The sequence below is a fragment of the Somniosus microcephalus genome, chromosome 3 (genome assembly GCF_052327205.1).
Source record: "Somniosus microcephalus isolate GS21.2 chromosome 3, FLI_Smic_1.0, whole genome shotgun sequence".
Classification (NCBI taxonomy): Eukaryota; Metazoa; Chordata; class Chondrichthyes; order Squaliformes; family Somniosidae; genus Somniosus; species Somniosus microcephalus.
The window spans coordinates 309,720,045-309,744,684 of NC_140989.1; the positions used below are offsets into that span (position 1 = coordinate 309,720,045).

The 24,640-nt window shown below is 44.4% G+C and overlaps 1 protein-coding gene across 6 annotated transcripts in view; it reads right to left on the reverse strand.

Annotated features, from left to right (window-relative positions):
• The window catches only part of elavl4 (ELAV like neuron-specific RNA binding protein 4), a 95,495-nt gene extending 71,082 nt beyond the window's left edge, over nucleotides 1-24,413 (reverse strand). For 2 of the 6 annotated variants that reach the window (XM_085982895.1, XM_085982896.1), the window contains exon 1: nucleotides 6,122-6,258. In XM_085982895.1, coding sequence (XP_085839021.1) covers nucleotides 6,122-6,145 — 24 coding nt within the window. In that variant the 5' untranslated portion in view covers nucleotides 6,146-6,258. Of the gene's footprint in view, nucleotides 1-6,121; nucleotides 6,260-6,560; nucleotides 6,765-23,757 lie in introns of those variants that run through there. The other 4 variants (XM_085982893.1, XM_085982894.1, XM_085982892.1 and 1 more) reach the window with 4 other exon arrangements.
• Nucleotides 24,414-24,640: the final 227 nt, after the last annotated feature.

Sequence of the window (24,640 nt, forward strand, 5' to 3'; positions counted from 1 at the left end):
CACATGCCCTGCTGATTTTAATGGCAGGGCCTGATTTGCATGCGAAGCCTCCGTTTCCCAACCGCAGCCAGCCAGATTGAGAGGCTGGCTGGCTCCGGCCGGGTCGGCCTGCGGCACTGGGCCGCAGAGAGGAGGGAGGGATTGTGTGGGGGACGGCCGGAGGAGCAGGTGGGTGGGGTGTTGGAAACGATATGGGGCCGGGCCTAGCACGGAGGGGGGTCTGAAGAGATCAAGGGCTGGAGGAGCAGGAGGGGTGAGGAGTGTCAGCAAAGATCGGTGGTCGGAGGAGCGGGGGGAGATGACATCAGAGGGCCAGAGGAGCATTGGGGGAGCGGGGGGGGGGGAATCGGAAATCAGAGGCCAGCAAGGGGGGGGGGGGGGGCAGTGTAAAGGCAATTACCTCCTGGATCTAGCAGCCCTCGCCTTACATTAGCTGGCGGGTTTCACGAGGCATAATAAAGTTAAATTCAAAATGGAGGTTAAAGCAGATTTTTTTAGCACTTTAACTTCCCACATGCCCCCAACCCACCTGTTTTGTTAGTTATGGGGGGAATTTTAACCTAAGAGGAGAGACTTGAGAAACTGGTACAGGAAACTCTCGATTTACCAGCACCTAAATAACTGGAGATCTCTGTTAACCGGCAAAATTCAGGAGTAGGTTCAGTTAAGTTTTATTTCATATTAGTGGGAGTTCCTGGATTTGTGGCTGTGTAACTGGGGCTCCTACACTTGTTGCTAAGCAACAGGAATGCTTGGTCTGTGGCTGGAGTTCCTGCACATGTTGCTAAGCAACAGGGAAGCCTGGATTTGTTGCTGTGTACGGAGCTCTCGTACCTTTTAACTATACCTCTCTGTAATCCGGACTTTGATAAACCGGCACCACACTAGTCCCGTCGGTGCCGGATAATAAAGAGTTTCCTGTACTATTATCACTGGCGCATAGATGGCTAAGAGGAAATTAATAGTTAAAAACAAAATTATGCAGGGCTTTGATAGGTTGAACAAGGAGAAATTATTTCCTCTGGTTGGGGAGTTACTGACTAATGTCCTTCAGGGAAGGAAACCTGCCACACCTACATGGTCTGGGCCACATGTGACTCCATTTCCAGTTGAATCGTAATGCTTTCAGATAACTAGGAATGGGAAATAAATGTTGCCTTGCCAGTGTCGCCCACATCCCAAGAGCAAACAAAAAAATGTCACTGACCATGGGTCATCAATTTTAAAACTGTCACTGAGAGTGAGAAGTCAGGAGAAATTTATTTGATTCGAGGGTTGTTGGAACATGGAATGCTTTGCCACAGGGAGTGGCTGAGGTAGAGAGCATTGCATCTTATGTAGGAGAATTGAATAAATATTTGAAACTGAGGAAGACACAGGACTATGGGGAGAGGGCAGTGAGTTAATTATTGAATTGCTCTAGCAAAGAGCAAACATAGACATGATGGGCTGAATGTGCCTCATTATGTGCTGTAAACCTTCATAGCTCTATACAAGATGGCGCATTTGCCTATTATATCACTGGGGGTAATTTTAACTTTGGGAGATGGTGTAAAACAGGCAATTTCGCATCTGCTGCCCATTGTGGAAAGGAAACATCTGCGGGATGTACGATGGGCGGTCGATCCAATATTGCCTGTTTTATACCATTGGCCAAAGTTTAAAATTACCCGCACTGGCTTTTCTGATTTGAATAGCTTTATTGGTTCTATCATCTTGCAAATGTTTAGTAATGAAAAGCTGTTTTTCGTTTCTGTAATAAAGTCCAGATTTGAAATGCTGGCTAAAACCACATTGCTTCACTTTGTTAGAGATCAGAGCTTAAGATTATTACATAGCGGTATATAAATGTAGCAGCATAGTAACATTGTCAAAGATCACTGTAAAAATAAACAAAAAAAACCCTGCTGCTCAGTGTGTCATAATGAAAAATGAAATTTACCTCAAACCGTAGTGATCATAATAAATCTCAGTAGTTAGACATCATAAGCTAACTCGTGTGGAATATTTTCATTATAGCCTTTATATCACTTTGTAAAGCCAATGAAAAAAAAGTCAAGCAAAGTGAAAGAAATCTTGTAGCAAAGGTGCATGTCAGACATCACTGGCAAACCTTTTACATTCACTGCAGTCTTCCATTTGTTTCCTAATTCCTAACTAACATTTTTCATTTAGATAAATATATATCAATGTAAGTTAAAGACTTTATGTATCAACAATTGAACAAGACTATTGCACTTGTACATATATAACAGAATAAAGCAGTAATCCAAATTTGTCAAAAATAATCTGCAGCTTCCTTTTTAAGCTACATGTCAAATTCTCACCCAAAATTACAACACTCCCTCATTTCAACTCACTTTTAAACACCCATTCTCTCACACTCACAAATTAACTCGATAATTTCTCCATGAAACACAAGACAAGATGCAATTACCATTGTGCAGCTGCAGACTGTGGCATCAGTAGCACACATTGCAAGGCTATCACTGTTTAGTTAATCACAAGCACAGCACTGCTTTTTAATCTGATTATCGGTGAAGCAGGTACGGCTCACAGAACTGCCAACACAGCCTATGGCTCTCTCCCCAACACTTCTGCATTTTATGCCAAAAAAGTCAATTTAAATTACTGAATAAAATGTATCCTATTAGTGTCTACTGTTGAAAATAAAATCTTCCCTGGAGTCTTTGCTCTTTTCAGCTTATCAGAAACTGCCTTGAAATAATACTTTACTTCAATTTCCATATGTTCCATTCACTTCCTCCCCTTGCCCAATTAAAAAAAAATAAAACACATAAAAATTCCAAAACACTACAATAATTAACAAGGACATTTTCTGTTGATTATATGCAATCTGCTCTTTTATATCCCATTTCAAAATAGTTATTCTTTTTAAATAATGTATGCTGCAGTTTACAGTATTAAAAAAGGTTTTGAGAACAAAAGTATACAACTATGTATTAGGGTACACCTTCTGATGTCTTATCATCTGCTGTACTTCATCATATTTTGAGTTTCTGAAAAAGTATGGTGTAAATTAGCTTAATTGGGAAAGGTTAGTGCACGATGAAACACAGCATTCTTTCTTTAAAAAAATTCTATTTGAATGTGAAACACAATAGCAATATATTATAGAGAATCAAGAGCAATCGTTGGTGCTCTCCAGAGGAAAAAAGGTGGGAGGGGAGGGAAAATAAAAAACAGTTGCTGCGGATGATCTGCTCAAAGATGTGGTATTTAAAATTGCTCCTTTTCCCCCAGGGGTATAGGAGGTTAGGTTGGGGAGGAAGAACTGTCATGGTATGCATTTGATGAAAAAAATCTCATATTTGGCAAAACTGTGAATATGGAAAACAACTCAACAATCTGGGTTACAATATATAGAACATTGAGGTATTTCAATAATCTTGTGCAGAATTTTGAAAAATATATTTTCTCCCCCATCAGTTAACTCAAAATGGGAGTGACCTGGGGCACAAAATCATCTTACTCTGGTGAATAAACAGAAATCTCATATATTTAATACAGCCAATGGCAGTGTTCTCAGAGGTCAGAAACACATCAAATCTGTATTTCTAATTTTAGCTGTTTTCTAGAGTTGAGGTACTGCCATCAACATCAAGTTCAGCTCTCATGGTGTGATCTATCACGGTAAATTTGTCACAGTAAGAATCACATCAAATTGAACACAAGTTCCGTCAGCGTAAATATCCATTGAAATGAATAAAGCCAAACAACTTTGGATTAAGCACAGTTAAGCAAAATTCAAAACAATAATTCTGATTTATTGTTAAATAGCACTGAAAAATTCAGAATTTACAATGATATTGTAATAATTACTAATCGATCCCCTTGTCCTCATCACATCAATTTGCAAAATTCTTCTTTACATTACTACAAAAAGCAACCGATTTAAAGAAAAGGAGTAATAAAGTCGAAGAATCCATTAGAATTTATACAATCTATCAATTAGACATAGTTGGCAACAAAGGTAAAGTTCAGCAATACCTGGAACTGCAGGCAGAAGGTTGGTTTGAGTGGATGAGGAAGGGGCTCTAATTGTTTAACTTATTTGTTTCTGGAGGAAATAATGTTTTGCACTATGCATCACATATATTAGTTATAAAATGGTTATTAGATTACATTTTTTCTTGAAGACAAGTGACAACAAACAACTTCATTGGAAATAAATTAGAAATATTTGTAGCTTTTTAAGATCAATTACAGTCTCGCTCAGTCACACGATCCATTTCCTGTAATTTCCTTTCAAAACAGTATTAATGCTATCATACAAAATATCCTAGCTGCATTTTTAATTATCACATTAAATGTGCTAGTAACCTTTCAAATTTAACAGATTTCCTTAGCTCTGACTGATTTCAAGTTGTTATAAATGCAACAAGACTAATTCAAGGGAAAATGTTAAAATAAAACTTAATATGCTTTTGAATTGTAATTTTTAAAAACAAAATCACCATTAGATTTTGATGATTACTAAACCAAGCCAGCGAGTTTCAAGAATGAAATTAACACCAATTCCAACTGTTCTTAATGATTTTTAAAAACCTTTTTCATTGAGCTAGTAACAATATTTAAACTATTTCATTTTCAAATGTTGTATCTATTCTTCTTTACAAATTGTTCTTGTATATAAAAAATAAAATAGCAACATGCTTAAAAATTAAAAGTTTCATTAAGAATGTGAAACTGAGATTTCTCCTGATTTTAGGATTATTTATTTAGGATGACCTAACTAGAAATGAATTAGCATTGAATCTTTTAAAAAAAGAAAATTATTTAATAGACATATTTTGGATATTTCAAAATCGTTCTGCACAAAAAAACCTTAATTATATTATATTATTGTAGAGATATAGAAATACTCATATCTTACCATATGTTTCAAAGGGGAAATAAATGGATGAGAAAAAACAATGAATATCTTTACCTAGTCTTTTATCTATCTTGGAGTGGTGCTCTGTACAAATAAAATCTGTTGTTTAACATGCTTTCTAATCTTTAGGCCTTACTGAATTCTCTACAACCTACTCTAACGTTATTATGCACTGCCCATCATCCTTGCAGGACGCTGTGAAATCATTTTCCAAAACGAATATACTAATTTTAAAAGGATAAAAGTAACTCATTCTGCAAACTATATATTACGAAGAGTGTGCAGTTTCATCCTGCTTTAGTTGTATTAGCTCGAATCAGGAATTTAAGTGACAGAGCTTTGTAGTCAGTCATCTTTGCTTTCCCCAATTTCTCACATCAAATGCATCATACATATTCAATTCAACTGAAGAATTAATGAATTCATCTTTGCTGAAGAAAAAGCACACCCACTACAATGTTAAAATTGGGCTAAACATTAAAATCTTCATCACTATTGGCAGACCGTACAGGATTGCCTGGTGAAAAATTCCAGTAATGCTTAGAACAACCATCAGCAGTGTAGTGCTCACCATTTACTGTTATATGTTTTATTTGACCAATTTTCTATTTACTTATTGGTTCATACAATTTCTTCCCCTTTGACAGGTACATCTCTACAGAAAGAAAATCCAATGAAATGCCATTTACTCTTAAGACACAGATGTCTAATAATAGCCTCAACTGCGCTAGCCTCCAGTCTGGAATATAATTAACACCTTTTGAAACAATTAAAGTTGTGACTCTCACAGAATGGGGGAGACAATCACAGTGCCTGTTCTACTGTTCGCTTCATGGTATTCCCATATGACTGCCACCTGCTCTCAGTTCAGCTTCCTTCAGCTTGTTTCCCTGGCAACCAACAGGCTTTTCCTTCTAGCTATCACTTTCAGTTCAGCTGTTCAGTCTAATCTTATTTATATTACACCCATCAAAACAAGTAGCTGACGAAAAAAGCCTACAGAACAGTGAATGGAAAAAAATGAATAATTCTATTCTATTCACCTCCCTTGAAATACTCATTAAGAATACATGCTTGATGTTCACGTATTTCAAAAATAAATATGCTTAAAAAGCCAAATGGCATTCCTCTACTCACACAAAGACCCTATGTTTTCAAATACTGTACCAAACAAAGAACGCGTTACTGATACTGAGGCAAATAGCACATCTTTTAAACACCTACCATTTTTAAACCACCCCACTCCATTTTTGATTAGCAAGAAATTTGTAGTCTTCAGTGAATCAAAACCGAAAGGGCATTATGTAAAAGCAGGCATGCCTTCTCTACAACACTGATGTTTCGAGTTACAACAATTCAACATATACTATATAGTACAGCACACAAGCCTCCTCCTCTCTGATGAGGTCACGATGCCAAACTCTTTGAAATACAATATGCGGTTGTACGGGTGCTTACATAAATCACATCCTTGAAATCATTGTAACCACTGCACAGTACTTTCGGCCCCCTCACTCCCAAGCCTGGATATTAAATAAGTTTTAATTTTGTTTCCTCACAAATAGACTTTCATTAATGCACTAATAATAAAATGTACAATAAACTGAACCATTTTGGTACGCTTCCAAAGTAGATTAAAATTATACCAAGCCCTAGTACCTACCATAACCATTCTTATTGCACAGGATTAGATCTTATCGTACTTGAAATCTTCAGGAGAAGACTTATAATATTTCAATTCCTCTGTTAAGATCCAAAAACACAGTGAAAGTGTTTGTGCAAAATAAAAGAATAAAGCAGTACTGAATCTAAGCTACAGGAGACAACAAACCAGCCCAGAGAATTGGCTGGCTGCTTTACCCTTTTACTCCCATTTATGGGACCATCTGTCATTACTGCTTGTGTCTGATTGGCTAGAAAAATAAAAGGCTGTCATGACATCAGCTGCTATTGAAATTAGCTTTTACCAGATTGACGATGTTAATGATGCGGTGACCTCTATCCACAACAGAGAAAAGCTTTTGAACTGCACCATGTCCCTGGTAATTAGACCGAGATTAAGAAACCAACACACACACAAATTTTCACTCAATTTTGTTTACTATAAATTTGCAAGTCACATCTTCAATTTGCAATCTGCAGAAGCCAAGATGTCATATCTCAGCCATGCTTCAATGCTTGCATGTCACATGCATTGTCAAGCAAACTGAGCTTTTAAATTTAAGTGTTTCAACCACCTTATCTACTCCGACAGTTGCTTTCTCAAGACTTGCATAATTAATGCAAAGCCTTGGGGCTCACAGGCCACTTTGTGCATAAAAAAAATTACACAAAAACACTGGATTTATTTCAGGTATCGATGTTTTTTCCCCTTAAACTATTTTGTATACTTTATTCTTCCAAACAGAAAAATGCTATTTAAAACTGTCCCAGCTCTAGCTTTGTGTCTAACTTGAAATAAATTTCTATACTGTAATATCTTTCAAATCCTATTATGTAAACTTACAATGGCTATTAACCACACATGCAACACAACATGTTAACTGCATCCTTTAAAACACTAGCCAGATGAGTTGCTAACAGATAACAACAATTATTCTCAATAAAAGCCAATAGAAAAAACATGTAGGAATTAACATGAATCAGTAGCAGTTACTGCTTATAAGCCAAATAAATTTAACAATCATCATAAAGTACCAGAAATACAGGACATAGATTTAAATACTTATCTTAATATTAACAGTTGAATCAAAGCTACTTAAAAATACAGTTTAAAAAAATCAATGCACTTACGGAGTAGAAAAAATATTAGGCATATCTTTCTGAAATAAAAATTATATCTTTTCAGCCTGTTAAATAAGAAATAGAACCCTGTGACAAATTCATGATCCTGAGAGAGATTGGCTCTACAAACAATAATTCAAGAAGTCAACCCAGTGAAACAGTTCCAGGAGTACAAGCCAAATATGTTTTGCAACAATACAGAGAAGCAAAGTACAATTTTAGTTTGTGTCGAGTGAAATCCTTGTCAGTATTCTCTTGGTACTCTATCACAGATGGTGGAACATCGATTTTTCATTATAAGATTTTCCCTACCTTCACGGAGCAATCACTTTTATGATCAGCCACATTACATCTCCACCTATGAGGTTGCAATGGCCCATTTTCTACAAGAAGTGATCAGTTAATGATAAACTATGCAGAGACGCTCTTACTACAGTTATCTGTTATCACCGTGATCCCATAACAGTCCCCTGATCAACATACAACCTTAGGGACAAATTGTAAGTATCTTAGCATCAGTAGCCATCAGGCTCGCACAGCCCAGATGGACCACATTCCAGCTAATTCAGCATTAATAACCACCTACTCCATAGCATTTTGAAGCTTTAAACAACATAATATTCCAGGCAACAGCCCATAGTACGACAATCGTACTGAATCTATTGAACAAAAAAAATAATTATGCATCACATCATTAAGACTTCTTAAATGTATTACCTAAACACCATAACAATTTTCTTTAATTCGAAAGAGCTATGTACAATATGTAAAAACACTTGCCAAAAAACAAACAAGTATACCGTACCTCATTATTCAATAAAGCAGCATTTAGCGTCCTACCAATTTCAAACATTTCACTGACAATTCAGTTTTACACAATCAAAAGACTTCTTTTGATGCACGTTTAGCAAAACACGTTTACATAAGGGGTTTTCCTGTTTTCAACAGATTATACCATGCGACAGATTGGTCAATTCTTCCTGGTCTTAGTCTGCACCAGCCCAACAGACAGCAGTACAATTTTTCCCTTATCAAATTCACATTAAGACTGTGTTAGACGTATTGCTCAGGCAGATTATGTTACTCCAACATGGCTGTTGAGCAAATGTTCCTCTCCAGTTACAGTTCTCTGAATTACCACAAGGTGAGCAGTGTGCACAAACTAAAGTTTATTTCTTTTTCCTACATCTTTTAAGGCAAACTCTGTTCAAACACATGTACTGAGGTTCATGCTACAAAAATGCTGCACAAAAATTTACAGCTACATAAATTAAGATTCCATAAACTTCAATTGTCCCATGCAACACCTTACAATAATCTTTAACAAGAAACTTGAAAAAAAAAAGATACGAAGAAAGGAAGATACTGAAACTCAAAGCTTTGCAATAATTCCATGGTGATCTGGAGACCAATATTTTAAACTAACAATATTAGAAAACTGTTAAAAGCCTAGTAAATTTAGTTACTATCACAAATCACTGTATAATTTTATCCCCTTCCATTAGGTGCAATGGTTGTGTAAAGAGCACGTTTGGTTTTAAGTATAATTTTAATTCCGTCCCAACAATAAGGTTTTTACCGTTCAGTCAAATCTGCTACTCTGAAAAGCTGATATCAGCAAATCCATATTAAGCTTCAATTTATTCTCAACTCAGTAGCATTCTGAATAATTCCAGTTCTTTGCAAATCTGATTCAAAAATACTATTTTTGTTTGTTCTGAGGAAATCGTGACTACAAAAATAAGCCTGCAAGGACCTCACCACTCCACTTAATTGTTGTACTATTCGTACACACAATGGGTACCAGAATAAATAAAGTCGATATTTCTTTTTATATTCTGTTTCCCTCTCTGCTCTCTCCATTCAAAATCATACAGGGTGGAAAGGTGGAGGAAAAAAACCATAATTAAACTGAAATCTGCCTGACGAGAGACCAAAATATCAAGTATTTGTTCTAGTCTTACTACACAGAGAATAGGACTTAATTCACAGTGACTCAAAACAACTAAAACTACCTTTGTTTGAAAACAATGAACCAGAAATTAGGTTAAAATGAAAAGCTGCTACTGAAGCTTGAGGATCACAAATTTGTTCAGTAACAGTTTTTCTATTTTTTCGCTAACTTAATAAAATTAATTGATCATTTTGCAGCACAAACTAATTTTGCTTGCACTCAGAACTGCAGCACAGAATTTATGTTCTGTCTGCTCCAAGAGACTGAACATCTAAGGGTAATAAATCCTTAGCATAGGGCCTTAATTTCAATCTACAGCCCACATAACGATTTCAACATTTCTGCCTTGAGAAATGTACAACGCTAAACAATTCAAGCACTGGTTAAAGAATATCAACACAGCAGATTACACTGGTATAATTTATTGAATATATGATTCTTGTCTATATAAAACAATGGTCTTAAATATGTACACCATCTATTTTCCATTGTACTGGAGAAGTAAAAGCACAACACATTATAAATCAAATATAGCAGAGATTTGTAAACCATTAATGTGAGAGTATACATGAAAATCCTGAAATGTTTTGTTTATATTTAGATATTTTGTAGAATTCAGTCACAGCTTTTTATTTTTTGGGGGAATGGGAAACAAAAAACTAGTTTAAAAACCCCCCCATCTAAAATGGTGTTGTCCTGAGGCAAATTTATCCAATCAATACTGACCTATTGATGTACCACCATCTGCTGTACTGCTGAGCAGTGCTTAGTACAGTATAGTAAACAGTAGCAGTAGTGTCATTTTCAGTCCATTAGAGAACCACTAGAGCTTTCATGTGCAAGGGTGTGCTAGGAAATCCCTCTAAAACAGTCTTCATGCTAGTTTCTCGATGGCTGCACCTGTGCTGCATTTCCTATTTCATGCTCAGCAAAGCAAGCAAACATTCTGTAAGGAAAATGGCCAATAGTTTTAGCTTTTCTGTTCTTTAGCCATGAAAAGAAATTCCTGTCAGCTCCCTTCTTCACACTTCTCTCTATATAAATGCAGAACTACAGCCCTGAAGTTCCGATGGATTAGTAAGGTGTAAAACCAGAGGACGTATTAGGGGTGGAAAGAGGATCCACCGGTTTTATGCCTCATTTGAATTTCACCCTAAGTTACCGCAGAACTGAAGGGTGTAAATGCACCTGCCCTAGCAAGAGTGCAGCCATGCAAGTGATGGGTTTAAGACAGGGTGACATCATTAGTCCCAATGCCGTCATTTCCGTCCAAGGATTTGTCGATCTAATTTATGCCACTATACAACAAGCAGCAGTTGAACAAGGCTGATGCTGGAATCTTAAAGGTGAATTGCTATGTTTCATTGTAGTGTTATATAGAACATCATTACTTTACTATGGAGTGGCCTTTTTGGAAAATTTATTGCACTTTATTTTTAGGCTGCTAGCTTCATTCATAAGTCTCCCTCGAGATTGTTTCATGCTTGGGGAATTTGCCTATAATGAAGGGGAAGGCTGCAAAATAGTTTTCCGCTTGGAGATTCCCCTTGTTATGGTTTATTTATTGGAAGAGGAACAAGCGCAACAGCATGCACGGTATCTTTTCCAGCAGCAACAGCTGGTGAGCGGCCTGCACGGGATCTCCCGATCGATGTGTGGCCGTGCGCCCGCGCACCTTAGGGGGAATGTTGGTGGTGGGCCTTCTTCTTGAACTGCTGCAGTCCGTGTGATGAACGTGGTCCCAACATGATGTTAGGTAGGAAATTCCAGGATTTTGACCCAGCGACGATGAAGGAATGGCGATATATGTCCTACTCAGGATGGTGTGCGACTTGGAGGTGAGGGTGTCAAGTTGCGGGATTGGGAGGAGTTGTCGAAGAAGCCTTGGCGAGTTGCTAGTTGCATTCTATAGATAGTATATACTGTAACCACGTCACACCGATGGTGGATGTTTAAGCTAGTGGATGGGGTGCCGGTCAGGCAGACTGCTTTGTCCTAAATAGTGTTGTTGGAGCTGCACACATAAAGGCAAGTGGAGATTATTCTATCACACTGCCAACTTCAGCCTTGTAAGTGGTAGAGAGGCATTGTGGACTCAGGAAGTGAGCCACTCACCACAGAAATCCCAGCCTTTGATTTGTCTGGTAGCCACGACATTTATGTGGCTGATCCAGTTCAGTTCTTGATCAATGGCGACCTCAGGATGTTGATGCTGGGGGATTTGGTGATGGCAATACCATTGAATATCAAGGGAGATGGTTATGCTCTTTCTTGTTGGAGATGGTCATTTCCTAACACTTTGTGGTGCGAATGTTACTTGCCACTTATCAGCTCAAGCCTTTGGGGGAGAAATTAAATATAGTCCTGTTTGGGGTACTAACTTTTAAAAGGTGAAAAAATTAGCGCCAGGCGCTCATGTTTCTCAACCAACAAAAGGAGCGGTTCCTGGGATTGCTACCCGCTCCAAGAGCCAATGGATTTCAGAGAAGCCTTCTCTAATAGTGACACAAAGGATGGCACTGGGCTGTGCTGCCATTCCAGCCATCTGCCACACATCTTCAGAGAATCTTTGCAGTACCTTCATATGGTTCCAATACTCTGTAAACATTCGTCTTTTTTTGGCAGGAATCCTGAGATCATTGTCTAACTGTTCAACAATTAGGGTCGGACATCTTCTAAACGGTAGCATAGTGGTTATGTTACTGTACTCGTAATCCAGAGGCCTGGAGTGATTTCAAATCCCACCACAGCAGCTGGGGAATTTAAATTCAGTTAATTAAATAAATCTGGAATAAAAAGCTAGTATCAGTAATGGTGACCAGGAAACTATCAGATTGTTATAAAACCATCTGGTTCACTAATGTCCTTGAGGGAAGGAAATCTGCCATCCTTACCAGGTCTGGCCTATATGTGACTCTGGACCCACAGCAATGTGGTGGACTCTGAACTGCCCTCTGAAAAGGCCTAGCAAGCCACTCAGTTGCAACAAGTTGCAACTAAAAACAATAATAAGAATAAAACTAGACAGACCATCTGGCATCGACCTCGGTACTGGCTTCAGACACGACAAGGGCACACCCAGCCCAGTCGACCCTGCAAAATTCTCCTCACTAACATCTGGGGACTTGTGCAAAAATTGGGAGAGCTGTCACACAGACTAGTCAAGCAACAGCCTGACATTGTCATACTCACAGAATCATACCTTTCAGCCAATTTCCAGACTCCTCCATCACCATCCCTGGGTATGTCCTGTCCCACCGGCAGGACAGACCCACCAGAGGTGGTGGCAAAGCGGTATACAGTTGGGAGGGAGTGGCCCTGAAAGTCCTCAACATTGACTCCGGACCCCATGAAGTCTCATGGCATCAGGTCAAGCATGGTCAAGGAAACTGCCTGCTGATTACCATCTACTGCCCTCCCCCAGCTGATGAATCAGTATTCCTCCATGTTGAACACCACTTGGAAGAAGCACTGAGGGTAGCAAGGGCACTGAATGTAGTCTGGGTGGGGAACTTCAATGTCCATCACCAAGAGTGGCTCGGTAGCACCACTACTGACCGAGCTGGCCGAGTCCTGAAGGACATAGCTGCCAGACTGAGCCTGCGGAAGGTGGCGAGAGAACCAACAAGAGGGAAAAACCTACTTGACCTTGTCCTCACCAATCTACCTGTCGCAGATGCATCTGTCCATGACAACATTGGTAGCAGTGACCACCGCACAGTCCTTGTGGAGACGAAGACCCGCCCTCACACTGAAGTCACCCTCCATCGTGTTGTGTGGCACTACCACCGTGCTAAATGGGATAGATTCAGAACAGATCTAGCAGCTCAAAACTGGGCATCCATGAGGCGCTGTGGGCCATCAGCTGCAGCAGAATTATATTCCACCACAATCTGTAACCTCTTGGCCCAGCATATACCTCACTTTACCATTACCATCAAGCCAGGGGGCCAACCCTGGTTCAAATGGGAGTGCAGAAGAGCATGCCAGGAGCAGCACCAGGCATACCTAAAAATGAGGTGCCAACCTGGGGAAGCTGCAACACAGGGCTACATGCACGCTAAACAGCGAAACCAGCATGCTAGACAGAGCTAAGCGATCCCACAATCAACAGATCATATTAAAGCTCTGCAGTTCTGCCACATCCAGTCATGAATGGTGGTGGACAATTAAACAACTAATAGGCAAAAGACAAGGCTGAAGCGTTTGCAACCATCTTCAGCCAGAAGTGACGAGTGGATGATCCATCTTGGCCTCCTCCTGAAGTCCCCACCATCGCAGAAGCCAGTCTTCAGCCAATTCGATTCACTGTACGTGATATCAAAAATGGCTGAGCGCACTGTACTGTATACAGCAAAGGCTATGGGCCCTGACAACATCCCGGCTGTCATGCTGAAGACTTGTGCTCCAGAATTAGCCATGCCTCTAGCCAAGCTGTTCTGGTACAGCAACAACACTGGCATCTACCTGAGAATGTGGAAAACTGCCCAGGTATATCCTGTCCACAAAAAGCAGGACAAATCCAATCTGGCCAATTACTGCCCCATCAGTCTACACTCAATCATCAGCAAAGTGATGGGAGGTGTCGTTGACACTGCTATCAAATGGCACTTACTCACCAATAACCTGTTCGCCGATGCTCAGTTTGGGTTCCGCCAAGTCCAAACGTGGATAAAAGAACTGAATTCCAGAGGTGAGGTGAGAGTAACTGCCCGTGATGTCAAGGCAGCATTTGTCCGAGTGTGGCATCAAGGAGCCCTACTAAAATTGAAATCAATGGGAATCAGGGATAAAACTCTCCACTGGCTGGAGCCATACCTAGCATAAAGGACGATGATTGTGGTTGTTGGAGGTCAATCATTTCAGCCCCAGGACATCACTGCAGGTGTTCCTCAGGGCAGTGTCCAAGACCCAGCCATCTTCAGCTGCTTCATCAATGACCTTCCCTCCATCATAAGGTCAGATGTGGGGACGTTCGCTGATGACTGCATAGTGTTCTGTTCCATTCGCAACTCCTCAGATAATGAAGCAGTCCATGCCTACATGCAGCAAGACCTGGACAACATTCAGGCTTGGCTGATTAGTGGCAAGTAATATTCATGCCCCACAAGTGCCAGGCAATGACAATCTCCAACAAGCGAGAGTCTAACCACCGCCCCTTGACATTCAACGGCATTACCATCACCAAATCCCTCACTATCAACATCCTGGGGGTGACCATTGACCAGAAACTTAACTGGACCAGCCACATAAATACTGTGGCAACAACAGCGGGTCAGAGGCTGGGTATTCTGCGGCAAGTGTCTCACCTCCTGACTCCCCAAAGCCTTTCCACCATCTACAAGGCACAAGTCAGGAGTGTGATGGAATACTCTCCACTTGTCTGGAAGCTCGACACCATGCAGGACAAAGCAGACTGCTTGATTGGCACCCTATACACCACCTTAAACATACACGCCCTCCACCATCGGCGCACCATGGCTGCAGTGTGTACCATCTACAAGATGCATTGCAGCAACTCGCCAAGACTTCTTCGCCAGCACCTCCCAAACCCGCGACCTCTAGCACCTAGGACAAGGGCAACAGGTGCATGGGAACACCATCACCTGCAAGTTCCCCTCCAAGTTACACACCATCCTGACTTGGAAATATATCGCTGTTCCTTCATCATCGCTGGGTCAATATCCTGGAACTCCCTCCTTAACAGCACTACAGGAGTACCTTCACCACGCGGACTGCAGCAGTTCAAGGCGGCTGCTCACCACCACCTTCCCAAGGGCAATTAGGGATGGGCAATAAATGCTGGCGTTGACAGCGACCCCCACACCCTAGGAACGAATTTTTAAAAATCACTGCACTACACCATTCCACCTTCTTCTCCTCATACTCATACAATCAGCACTATTGCAACCCTCACTGCCCCACATCTCACATACTGTATACCAACTATTTTACCATGACAGGCAGACTTTCTAAACACCTGACAAGACTGTCATTAACATACTCCCTTCTATCTTGCAGGAGAAGGTCGTGCACAACTAAAGAAAGGAGGCTATCACCAGAGGAGGCCGAGCCAGCCTGAACGCTCTCTTCCGTGGATAAATGCGAGGTTATCCACTTTGGTGTCAAAAACAAGAAGGCAGATTATTATCTGAATGGCAATAGATTGGGAGAAGGGGAAGTGCAACGAGACCTGGGTGTCCTTGTGCACCAGTCGCTGAAGGTAAGCATGCAGGTGCAGCAGGTGGTTAAGAAGGCAAATGGTATGTTGGCCTTCGTAGCGAGAGGGTTCGAGTACAGGAACAAGGATGTCTTGCTGCAGTTGTACAGGGCCTTGGTGAGACCACATCTTGAGTATTGTGTGCAGTTTTGGTCGCCTTATCTGAGGAAGGATGTTCTTGCCATGGAAGGAGTGCAGCGAAGATTCACCAGGCTGATACCTGGGATGGCAGGAATGACATGAGGAGAGATTGGGTCGATTGGGCTTGTACTCGCTGGAGTTTAGAAGAATGAGAGGGGATCTCATTGAAACTTATAAAATTCTAACAGGACTAGACAGACTAGATGCAGGAAGGCTGTTCCCGATGGTCAGGGAGTCCAGAACCAGGGGGTCACAGTCTAAGGATAAGGGGTAAGCCATTTAGAACACAGATGAGGAGGAATTTCTTCACCCAGAGAGCGGTGAACCTGTGGAATTCTCTACCACAGAAGGCAGTAGAGGCCAATTCATTAATTAAATATATTCAAGGAGTTGGATATATTTCTTAAGGCTAAAGGGATATGGAGCGAAAGCAGGGACAGGGTACTGAATTTAGATGATCAGCCATGATCGCATTCAATGGCGGAGCAGGCTCGAGGGGCCGAATGGCCTACTCCTATCTTCTATGTTTCCCATAGAGGAAGTTGTGCTGGTCATCACTGGCATAAGGAGTCATGGCCATGGTGGTTCTTACTTTTATCTCACCCTACACACTGCATAAAAAACTGTAGCTGCTTTCAGTAGCTACTCATCTCGCTTTAAGAACATAAGAAATAGGAGGAGTAGGCCGTACGGCACCTCGAGCCTGCTCCGCCATTCAATAAGATCATGGCTGATCTTCGACCTCAACTCCACTTTCCAGCTTGATCTCCATATTCCTTGCTTCCCCTAGAGTCCAAAAATCTACCGATCTCAGCCTTGAATATACTCAATGACTCAGCATCCACAGCCCTTTGGGCAACCCTCTCCTCCCAGGAATTATTCTAGTGGACCTTCTTTGTACTCCCTCTAAGGCAAGTATATCCTTCCTTAAATAAGGAGACCAAAACTGTGCATAGTACTCTAGGTGTGATCTCACCAAAGCCCAGTACAATGATAGCAAGTCTTCTTTACGATTGTACTCCAACTCCCTTGCAATAAAGGCCAACATGCCATTTGCCCTCTTAATTGCTGGTTGTACCTGCTTGCTAACTTTCTGTGCTTCTTGTACGAGGACACCCAAATCTCTCTGAACACCATAGTTTCTCATCATTTAAAAAATATTGTTTCCCTACTAGTGATTAACCTCACATTTCCCCACATTACACTCTATCTGCCACCTTCTTGCCCACTCACTTAACCTGTCTATATCCCTTTGCAGACTCTGTGCCCTCCTCACGGCTGACTTTCCCACCTAGCTTTGTATCATCAGCAAACTTGGATACATGACACTCAGTCCCCTCATCCAAATCAATGTGAAAGAGAGACTCCTGTTGGAAACCACCTAGAAGGAAATGGTCAGCATGTGCATGGGAATACCATCACCTGCAAGTTTCCCTCCAAATCACAGACCATCCTGACTTGGAAATATATTTGCCATTCCTTCATCGTCGCTGGGTCAAAATCCTGGAACTCCCTCCCTAACAGCACTATGGGAATTTGGACTGCAGTGGTTCAAGAAGGCGATCACCACCACCTTCTCAAGGGCAATTAGAGATAGGCAATAAATGCTGGCCTTGCCAGCGACGCCAACATCATCGAATGAATAAATAAAAAAAGGGTATCATCAGCATATATGTGGAAGTTGACCCTATATCTGTAGATGATGTTCAGAGGCAGTGTAAGAGCCATGAAAGTTTAAGAAAATACTTTAAAATATTGGTTAAATAGTATAATACAGTTAATTTACCTGACTGACTTATTGTATTGAGAAACCCCCCTATTTTCTAGCTCCAGTAGTATAGTCCGAGATACCCCCTTCATTCTTGCCACAATGGTACAGTCCTTAAGATCGTCACATGGTATGCAGCCATTTTACAGTTTAAACTCCACGTGGCTGGAGGAGGCAGAAACTTGTGAGGGCTGGAGCAATACAGTTTTTGACCGTGTTCGTTTATACGTGTTTGCTTTGTAATTCTGTTTGTAAGGTGTTATAGTAAACAGTTTAAAAGACAAAGCTACGTTTGGGAACGTTTTATTTCGACACGCGTCTACTCGTTGTTAAAAGCCCCAAAGCTCAGTGGCTGCCTGTTTGGAAATTAAGAAACGCCACTACAGGCAGCATGTAAATGAGGCAGAGAAGACGGCCAAGGATGGATCCTTGGGGTACTTCTGAAATGAGGGCAGGGATGGGAAAAATAGCCATTGGTGGAGATGTTCTAGCTGTGATTGGATAGATAGGAGTAGAACCAATTGAGGGGAGTCGCACCAAGTTGGGCAATGGAGGAAGATGGTGTGATTGACTGTTGAAGACAGCATAGATCAAGGACAGATAATGCACCACGGTCACAGACAATAAAGAATATTGTTTGTGACATTGGTTACAGCCGTTTCGGTGCTATGGCAGGGGCAGGAACTTGGAGTTGTAGGAAAGATGGGCACGGATCTCAGAGGCAATGGAACAGTCAAGGACTTTGGAGAAGAAAGGGAGATTGAACATGGGGTGGTAGTTACGACAATGGGGGTCAAAAGTGGGTTTACACCGTTATGCTGGTAAGTGAACAGTGCTATTACTTCCAGCAGAAAATCACATGGTGCATAAATAATTGGACCCATTCCAGTGGGTTTCCACCCTATTTATCACAGAAATCACAGAAACCCCACAGTGCAGATAGAGGCCATTTCGGCCCATCGAGCCTGCACCGACACATATCCCACCCGATCCCCGTAACCCCTACACCAACACATATCCCACCCTATCCCCTGTAACCCCACGTATTTAATCCCCCTAACACCAAGGGTCAATTTATCATAGCCAATCACCCTAACTCGCACATCTTTGGACTGTGGGAGGAAACCGGAGCACCCGGAGGAAACCCACGCAAACACGTGGAGAATGTGCAAACTCCACACAGACAGTTGCCCGAGGCCGGATTCGAACCCGGGTCCCTGGCGCTGTGAGGCAACAGTGCTAACCACTATGCCACCGTGCTGCCCTTTATGTACAAAAGCTGGGGGCGCCCGGCGTTGCCAGGGCTTTTTTGGGCCATGCGGTTTACGGCTGGGCGCTGCTGCTCCTGCGCTCTGTGTCACTCTCCCTCCCTGACCCTCTCTCTGTCAGTCCCCCTCTCTCTCCCTACCCCTCTCCCCCCCTCCCTTTCTTTCCCCCCTCCCTCTCTTTCCCCCCCTCTCTCTTTCCCCCCTCCCTCTCTTCCCCCCCATCTCTCTTTCCCCCCCTCCCTCTCTTCCCCCCCTCCCTCTTCCCCCCTCCCTCTCTCTTTCCCCCCCTCCCTCTCTTCCCCCCCTCCTCTCTTTCCCCCCCTCCCTCTCTTCCCCCCTCTCCCTCTCTTTCCCCCCCTCCCTCCCTCTCTTCTCCCCCCCTCCCTCCCTTTCCCCCCCTCTCTTCCCCCCTCCCCTCTCTTTCCCCCCCTCCCTCTCTTCCCCCCCCTCTCTCTTCCCCCCCCTCTCTTTCCCCCCCTCTCTTTCCCCCCCCCTCCCTCTCTTCCCCCTCTCCCTCTCTTCCCCCCCTCCCCTCTCTTCCCCCCTCCCTCTCTTTCCCCCCTCCCTCTTTCCCCCCTCCCCCTCCCTCTCTTCCCCCCCTTCTCTTCCCCCCCTCTCTTTCCGCCCCCTCCCTCTCCTTCCCCCCTCCCTCTCTCCCCCCCTCCTCCCTCTCTCCCCCCCTCCTCCCTCTCTCCCCCCCTCCCCCTCCCTCTCTTTCCCCCCCTCCCTCCCTCTCTTTCCCCTCCCTCCCTCCCTCTCTTTCCCCTCCCTCCCTCTTTCCCCCCCCTCCCTCCCTCTCTTCCCCCCCCTCCCTCCCTCTCTTTCCCCCCCCCTCCCTCCCTCTTTCCCCCCCCCTCCCTCCCTCCTTCCCTCCCTCCCTCTCTTTCCCCCCCCCTCCCTCCCTCTCTTTCCCCCCCCCTCCCTCCCTCTCCCCCCCCCTCCCTCCCTCTCCCCCCCTCCCTCCCTCTCTTTCCCCCCCCTCCCTCCCTCTCCCCCCCCTCCCTCCCTCTCTTTCCCCCCCCCCCCTCCCTCTCTTCCCCCCCCTCCCTCCCTCTCTTTCCCCCCCCTCCCTCCCTCTCTTTCCCCCCCCTCCCTCCCTCTCTTTCCCCCCCCTCCCTCCCTCTCTTTCCCCCCCTCTCTTCCCCCCCACCCCCCTCTTCCCCCCCTCTCATCCCCCCCTCTCTTTCCCCCCTCCCTCTTCCCCCCTCTTTCCCCCCCTCTCTTCCCCCCTCCCTCTTTCCCCCCCTCTCTTCCCCCCCTCCCTCTCTTCCCCCCCCCTCTTCCCTCTCTTCCCCCACCCTCTTCCCCGCCTCCCTCTCTTCCCCCCCTCTCTTCCCCCCCCCTCTCTTCCCCCCTCCTCTCTTCCCCCCCTCCCTCCCTTCCCCCCCTCCCTCTCTTACCCCCCTCCTCCCTCTCTTTCCCCCCCTCCCCCCCTTCCCTCTCTTCCCCCTCCCTCTCTTCCCCCCCTCCCTCTCTTCCCCCCCTCCCTCTCTTCCCCCCCCTCCCTTCCCTCTCTTCCCCCCTCTCTTCCCCCTCCCTCTCTTCCCCCCCTCCCTTCTTCCCCCTCCCTCTCTTCCCCCTCCCTTCCCCCCCCTCCCTCTCTTCCCCCCCTCCCTCTCTTCCGCCCCCCCTCTCTTCCCCCCCCTCCCTCTCTTCCGCCCCCCCTCTCTTCCCCCCCCCTCTCTTTCCCCCCTCTTTCCCCCCCTCCCTCTCTTTCCCCCTCCCTCTCTTTCCCCCCCTCCCTTCCCCCCCTCTTCCCCCCCCCTCCCTTCCCCCCTCTCCCTCTCTTTCCCCCTCCCTCTTTCCCCCCCTCCCTCTCTTTCCCCTCCCTCCCTCTTTCCCCCCCCTCTCTTCCCCCCCCCCTCCCTCCCTCCCTTTCCCCCCCTCCCTCCCTCCCTTTCCCTCCCTCCCTCCCTCCCTCCCTTTCCCCCCCCTCCCTCTCTTTCCCCCCCTCCCTCCCTTTCCCCCCCTTTCCCCCCCCCTCCCCCCCTCCCTCCCTCTCTTCCCCCCCCTCCCTCCCTTCCCCCCCCTCCCTCCCTTCCCCCCCCTCCCTCCCTTCCCCCCTCTCTTCCCCCCCTCCCTCCCTCTCTTCCCCCCCCTCTCTCTCTTCCCCCTCCCTCCCTCCCTCTCCCCCCCCTCTTTCCCCCCCTCCCTTTCCCCCTCCCTCCCCCCCCCCCTTTCCCCCTCCCTCCCCCCCCCTCTCCCACACCCCCCTCTCTTTCTCCCTCCCCCCCCTCCCTTTCCCCCCCTCTCTTTCCCACACCCCCCCTCTTTCCCCCCCCCTCTCTTTCCCCCCCTCCCTCTCTTTCCCCTCCTCTCTTTCCCCCCCTCCCTCTCTTTCCCCCCCCTCTCTTTCCCCCACCCCCTCTCTTTCCCCCCCTCTTTCCCCTCCCTCTTTCCCCCCCTCTCTCTTTCCCCTCCCTCCCTTTCCCCCCCCCTCCCTTTCCCACACCCTCTATTTCCCACCCCCCCCTTCTCTTTCCCACCCCCCCCCCTCTTTCCCACCCCCCTTTTGGCACCCGGGGAAGGGCTTTGAAAATTGAGCCAGGCCGCGGTGGCCGTGCGGGGACGAGCGGTTGAGGTCCGGCCGGGCTCTAGGGCCGAGACGGACCCCAGCTGATTACCTGGTGCGCCTGGCCGCCGCGCCCCGGGTAGCACAGTTTATGGATGGCCGCTGACGCTACCCCGCCCGCTCTGTGGCCCGGGCCGAGTGACTCCAACTCACCACCTGCTCCCGGAGCCGCAATGTGGGGGTTTGTTTGGCTGGTGCTGTCGCTGTGGGGATGAAAAAAATGGCGGCGAAGTTTCGGGAGGCTGCAGGATTAGGCCCGCCCACAGATGGCGGATTGGTCAACCATCATGTCACTCAACGCTAATGAGCGGTAGGATTGGTCAACTGCTAATGAGCGGATTTTTGAACTTTTTTGTCTGACCAAAAAGTAAATACGCCTATTAGACTCCCCTAATGATAAGCTTTCTTTTGATATAACATGCGTGTAGGTACGCTCTATAACTTTTGAGTGTATAGCGGACAGACAGACAAACCAACTGCTTTATATATAAAAAGAGATAGATAGGCAGACATATTTTCAAAGGATAACTTTAGTAACTTGATATTGTTTTAACGCAAATAAAAATGCAGTGTATTAGGATTTGTAGGGGGAACAATTAACTTATATCTCAATTCCTTGCAAAAGTGTTACTACAGCCCTCAAAAAGGCAAATGATGGTTTTTCTCTCATTTGCTTCGATTTGGCGCCAGATCTTGAGTTTGGCGGTTTTTTCGGCAGTACCAGTAGGCGGGTAACAACTAACAAAAATATTTCCCACTGACTGGGATTTTCGTCCATTCATTTTAATAAGCAGGAAATCGTGTGCTGAGGGGAATCAATGTGGAACTTATTTTAATGATTACTTGCTCGGTATAGTTTTCCTTTTTATATTGAATCAAAATGCCCTACTCAAGAAAAATTAGTGGCAAATAATTTGCAAATATTCTTCCAAAGGAAATAAACTTGCTTTGTATAAAGGAATGTTGTAACAACCCTCGTGCCAAGTACTTTTCCAGACAAATTCATAAATAAGCCGCGTGGAGGCAAAAACTGGCAGAATTGAGTAAAACATTCCATCGTAAAAATATATATTTTCTATTTTCCCGATTCTCTCGCTTACACACACATAAAAATAAAGATTTAATACAGGTAGACTATCCTTTATCCGAACTTCCGAAAACCTCTAAAAACCGAAAGTTTTTTCGTTCAGCGTAAGTCGTGCGCACGACATGACTAGAGTGGCGCACGACTTACGCTGAGCAGGGCAGAGGGTCACAGAGTTCCCTCCTGGGTAGGAGATTGCAGGCCAAGCCGGGCAGTGTGAAGGAGGTACCGGGAGAGTGAACCCAACAATACAACGGCCCATCCGATAGCTGCAGTGGCCCGTCCGATATTCTTTTCTCCCCCCGACTCGACCCAAACCAAACCGCGGTCCGTCCGATATTCTTTTCTCCCCCACCCCACCCCACCCCGACCCGACCCCCGACCTGATTTGCGGGCCAGCTTAGTGGGAGTCAGCCGATATCCGGCTTTCCAGAGAAGCAGGAAGGGGAATGAGACACGGAACAGTCGCAAGAGGTAGCCTGAACTTCAAAAATTTATATTAAATACAAATTTCCCAGTCTTATACCTTCTGAAATCCGAAAAATTCCGAAAACCGAAACTTAGCTGGTCCCAAGGCTTTCGGATAAGGGATAGTGTACCTGTATAGCATACAATTTTAAGGCCTTCATACCATATCAAAAGTTGTGAATTTTACTTATAAATTACCCATTAGATCTTTTACAATTTTTATTAGAATATAAACAGGATGCCTTCTCACCGTTATTGAACGACCAGTTTATAGGTGTACATCATAGAATATCTAAGAGTTGAATAAGTCCCAAAGTCTCATTGAATTTCAGTAAAGTACTTTTTTTCCTCAATGTTACCATTTTCCATAGTACTGTATATAATGTTTGAAATCAAGGTTAATTGTTTTCCAAAAAAACCCTCTTTTTTTTTAAGGACGTGGCCTTGGCAATATTGTGACCCATTGAGGCTCAACCGCTCTTCAGCTAAAACTTTTTCAACTTGGTTTTGGCACAAGTCCCCTCAGGCTCACCATTTCCTTTAAACATGAACTTTTTAAACTATCAACATCTAAAGATACACACATATATATAGAGTTTACCTGAGTTTTTAAACGCATCCTTCTCGCTATCTTCGCGTACTCTATATACGTGTATTTTGCGTGTGAACCCACTCGGCACTGAGGCGTAAGAGAATGTAACAAAAGCGCACACGAGCCCCCCGCCGCCGATGCTCCACCCCCACCAATCACTCAAACTGCAATGCCATTTACAACCACTCGTAAATGCAAACCAAAAATCAACAGGAACTCACTTTTATTTATTTTTTGCTTTATTACCATGACACACAAAAACCTGGTGAACAATGGAAATAAAATGGAAATATCCTAATAATAATTTCCAGACGACTGATCCTCGATAATGGAACGTCAGTCTCAGGAGCTGTTGCCTGTTTTAAGCGAGTGTTGAACGCGGCCGCGGCGGCGCTGCTCGCACCTGCACTTGCCGCTGAGCTTCAGCGCCAGAACCAGAGAGCCTTGGGCGCGAGCCGGGCTGGCGGTTGGTTGGTTTCCAACGGTCGCCTGTTCGATGCTCTCCGGGGGGAGGGTGCTCAGCTGTCGAATATTTGCAACTTTGATTGGGCACATGCCGCAGAATGATTCCTCCTCAGCCCTCATCCTTCCCTCTCACAGTCTCTCCTTCTGCCAGTCAGTAACCACGGTAACGAACTCACAGCGTTGTTATGGATAAATCTGGGAATTCTGGGATTGAAATGGCGGACAGGAGAAATGATTCTGGTGTGTAAAGTTGCTTATTTAGAGCTGTTAGTTGTTGGCGCGGTAATTTTTTTTTTACATTTGTTAAATATATGTCTGTTTTTCGCGGAAAAGGGCGAACCAATACGTTGTCAAATAATCCAACAGTAGTGTTGGATAGATTACGGACGGCTCTACTGCAGTGCTTTAATTCTTGCTCGTATGTTAA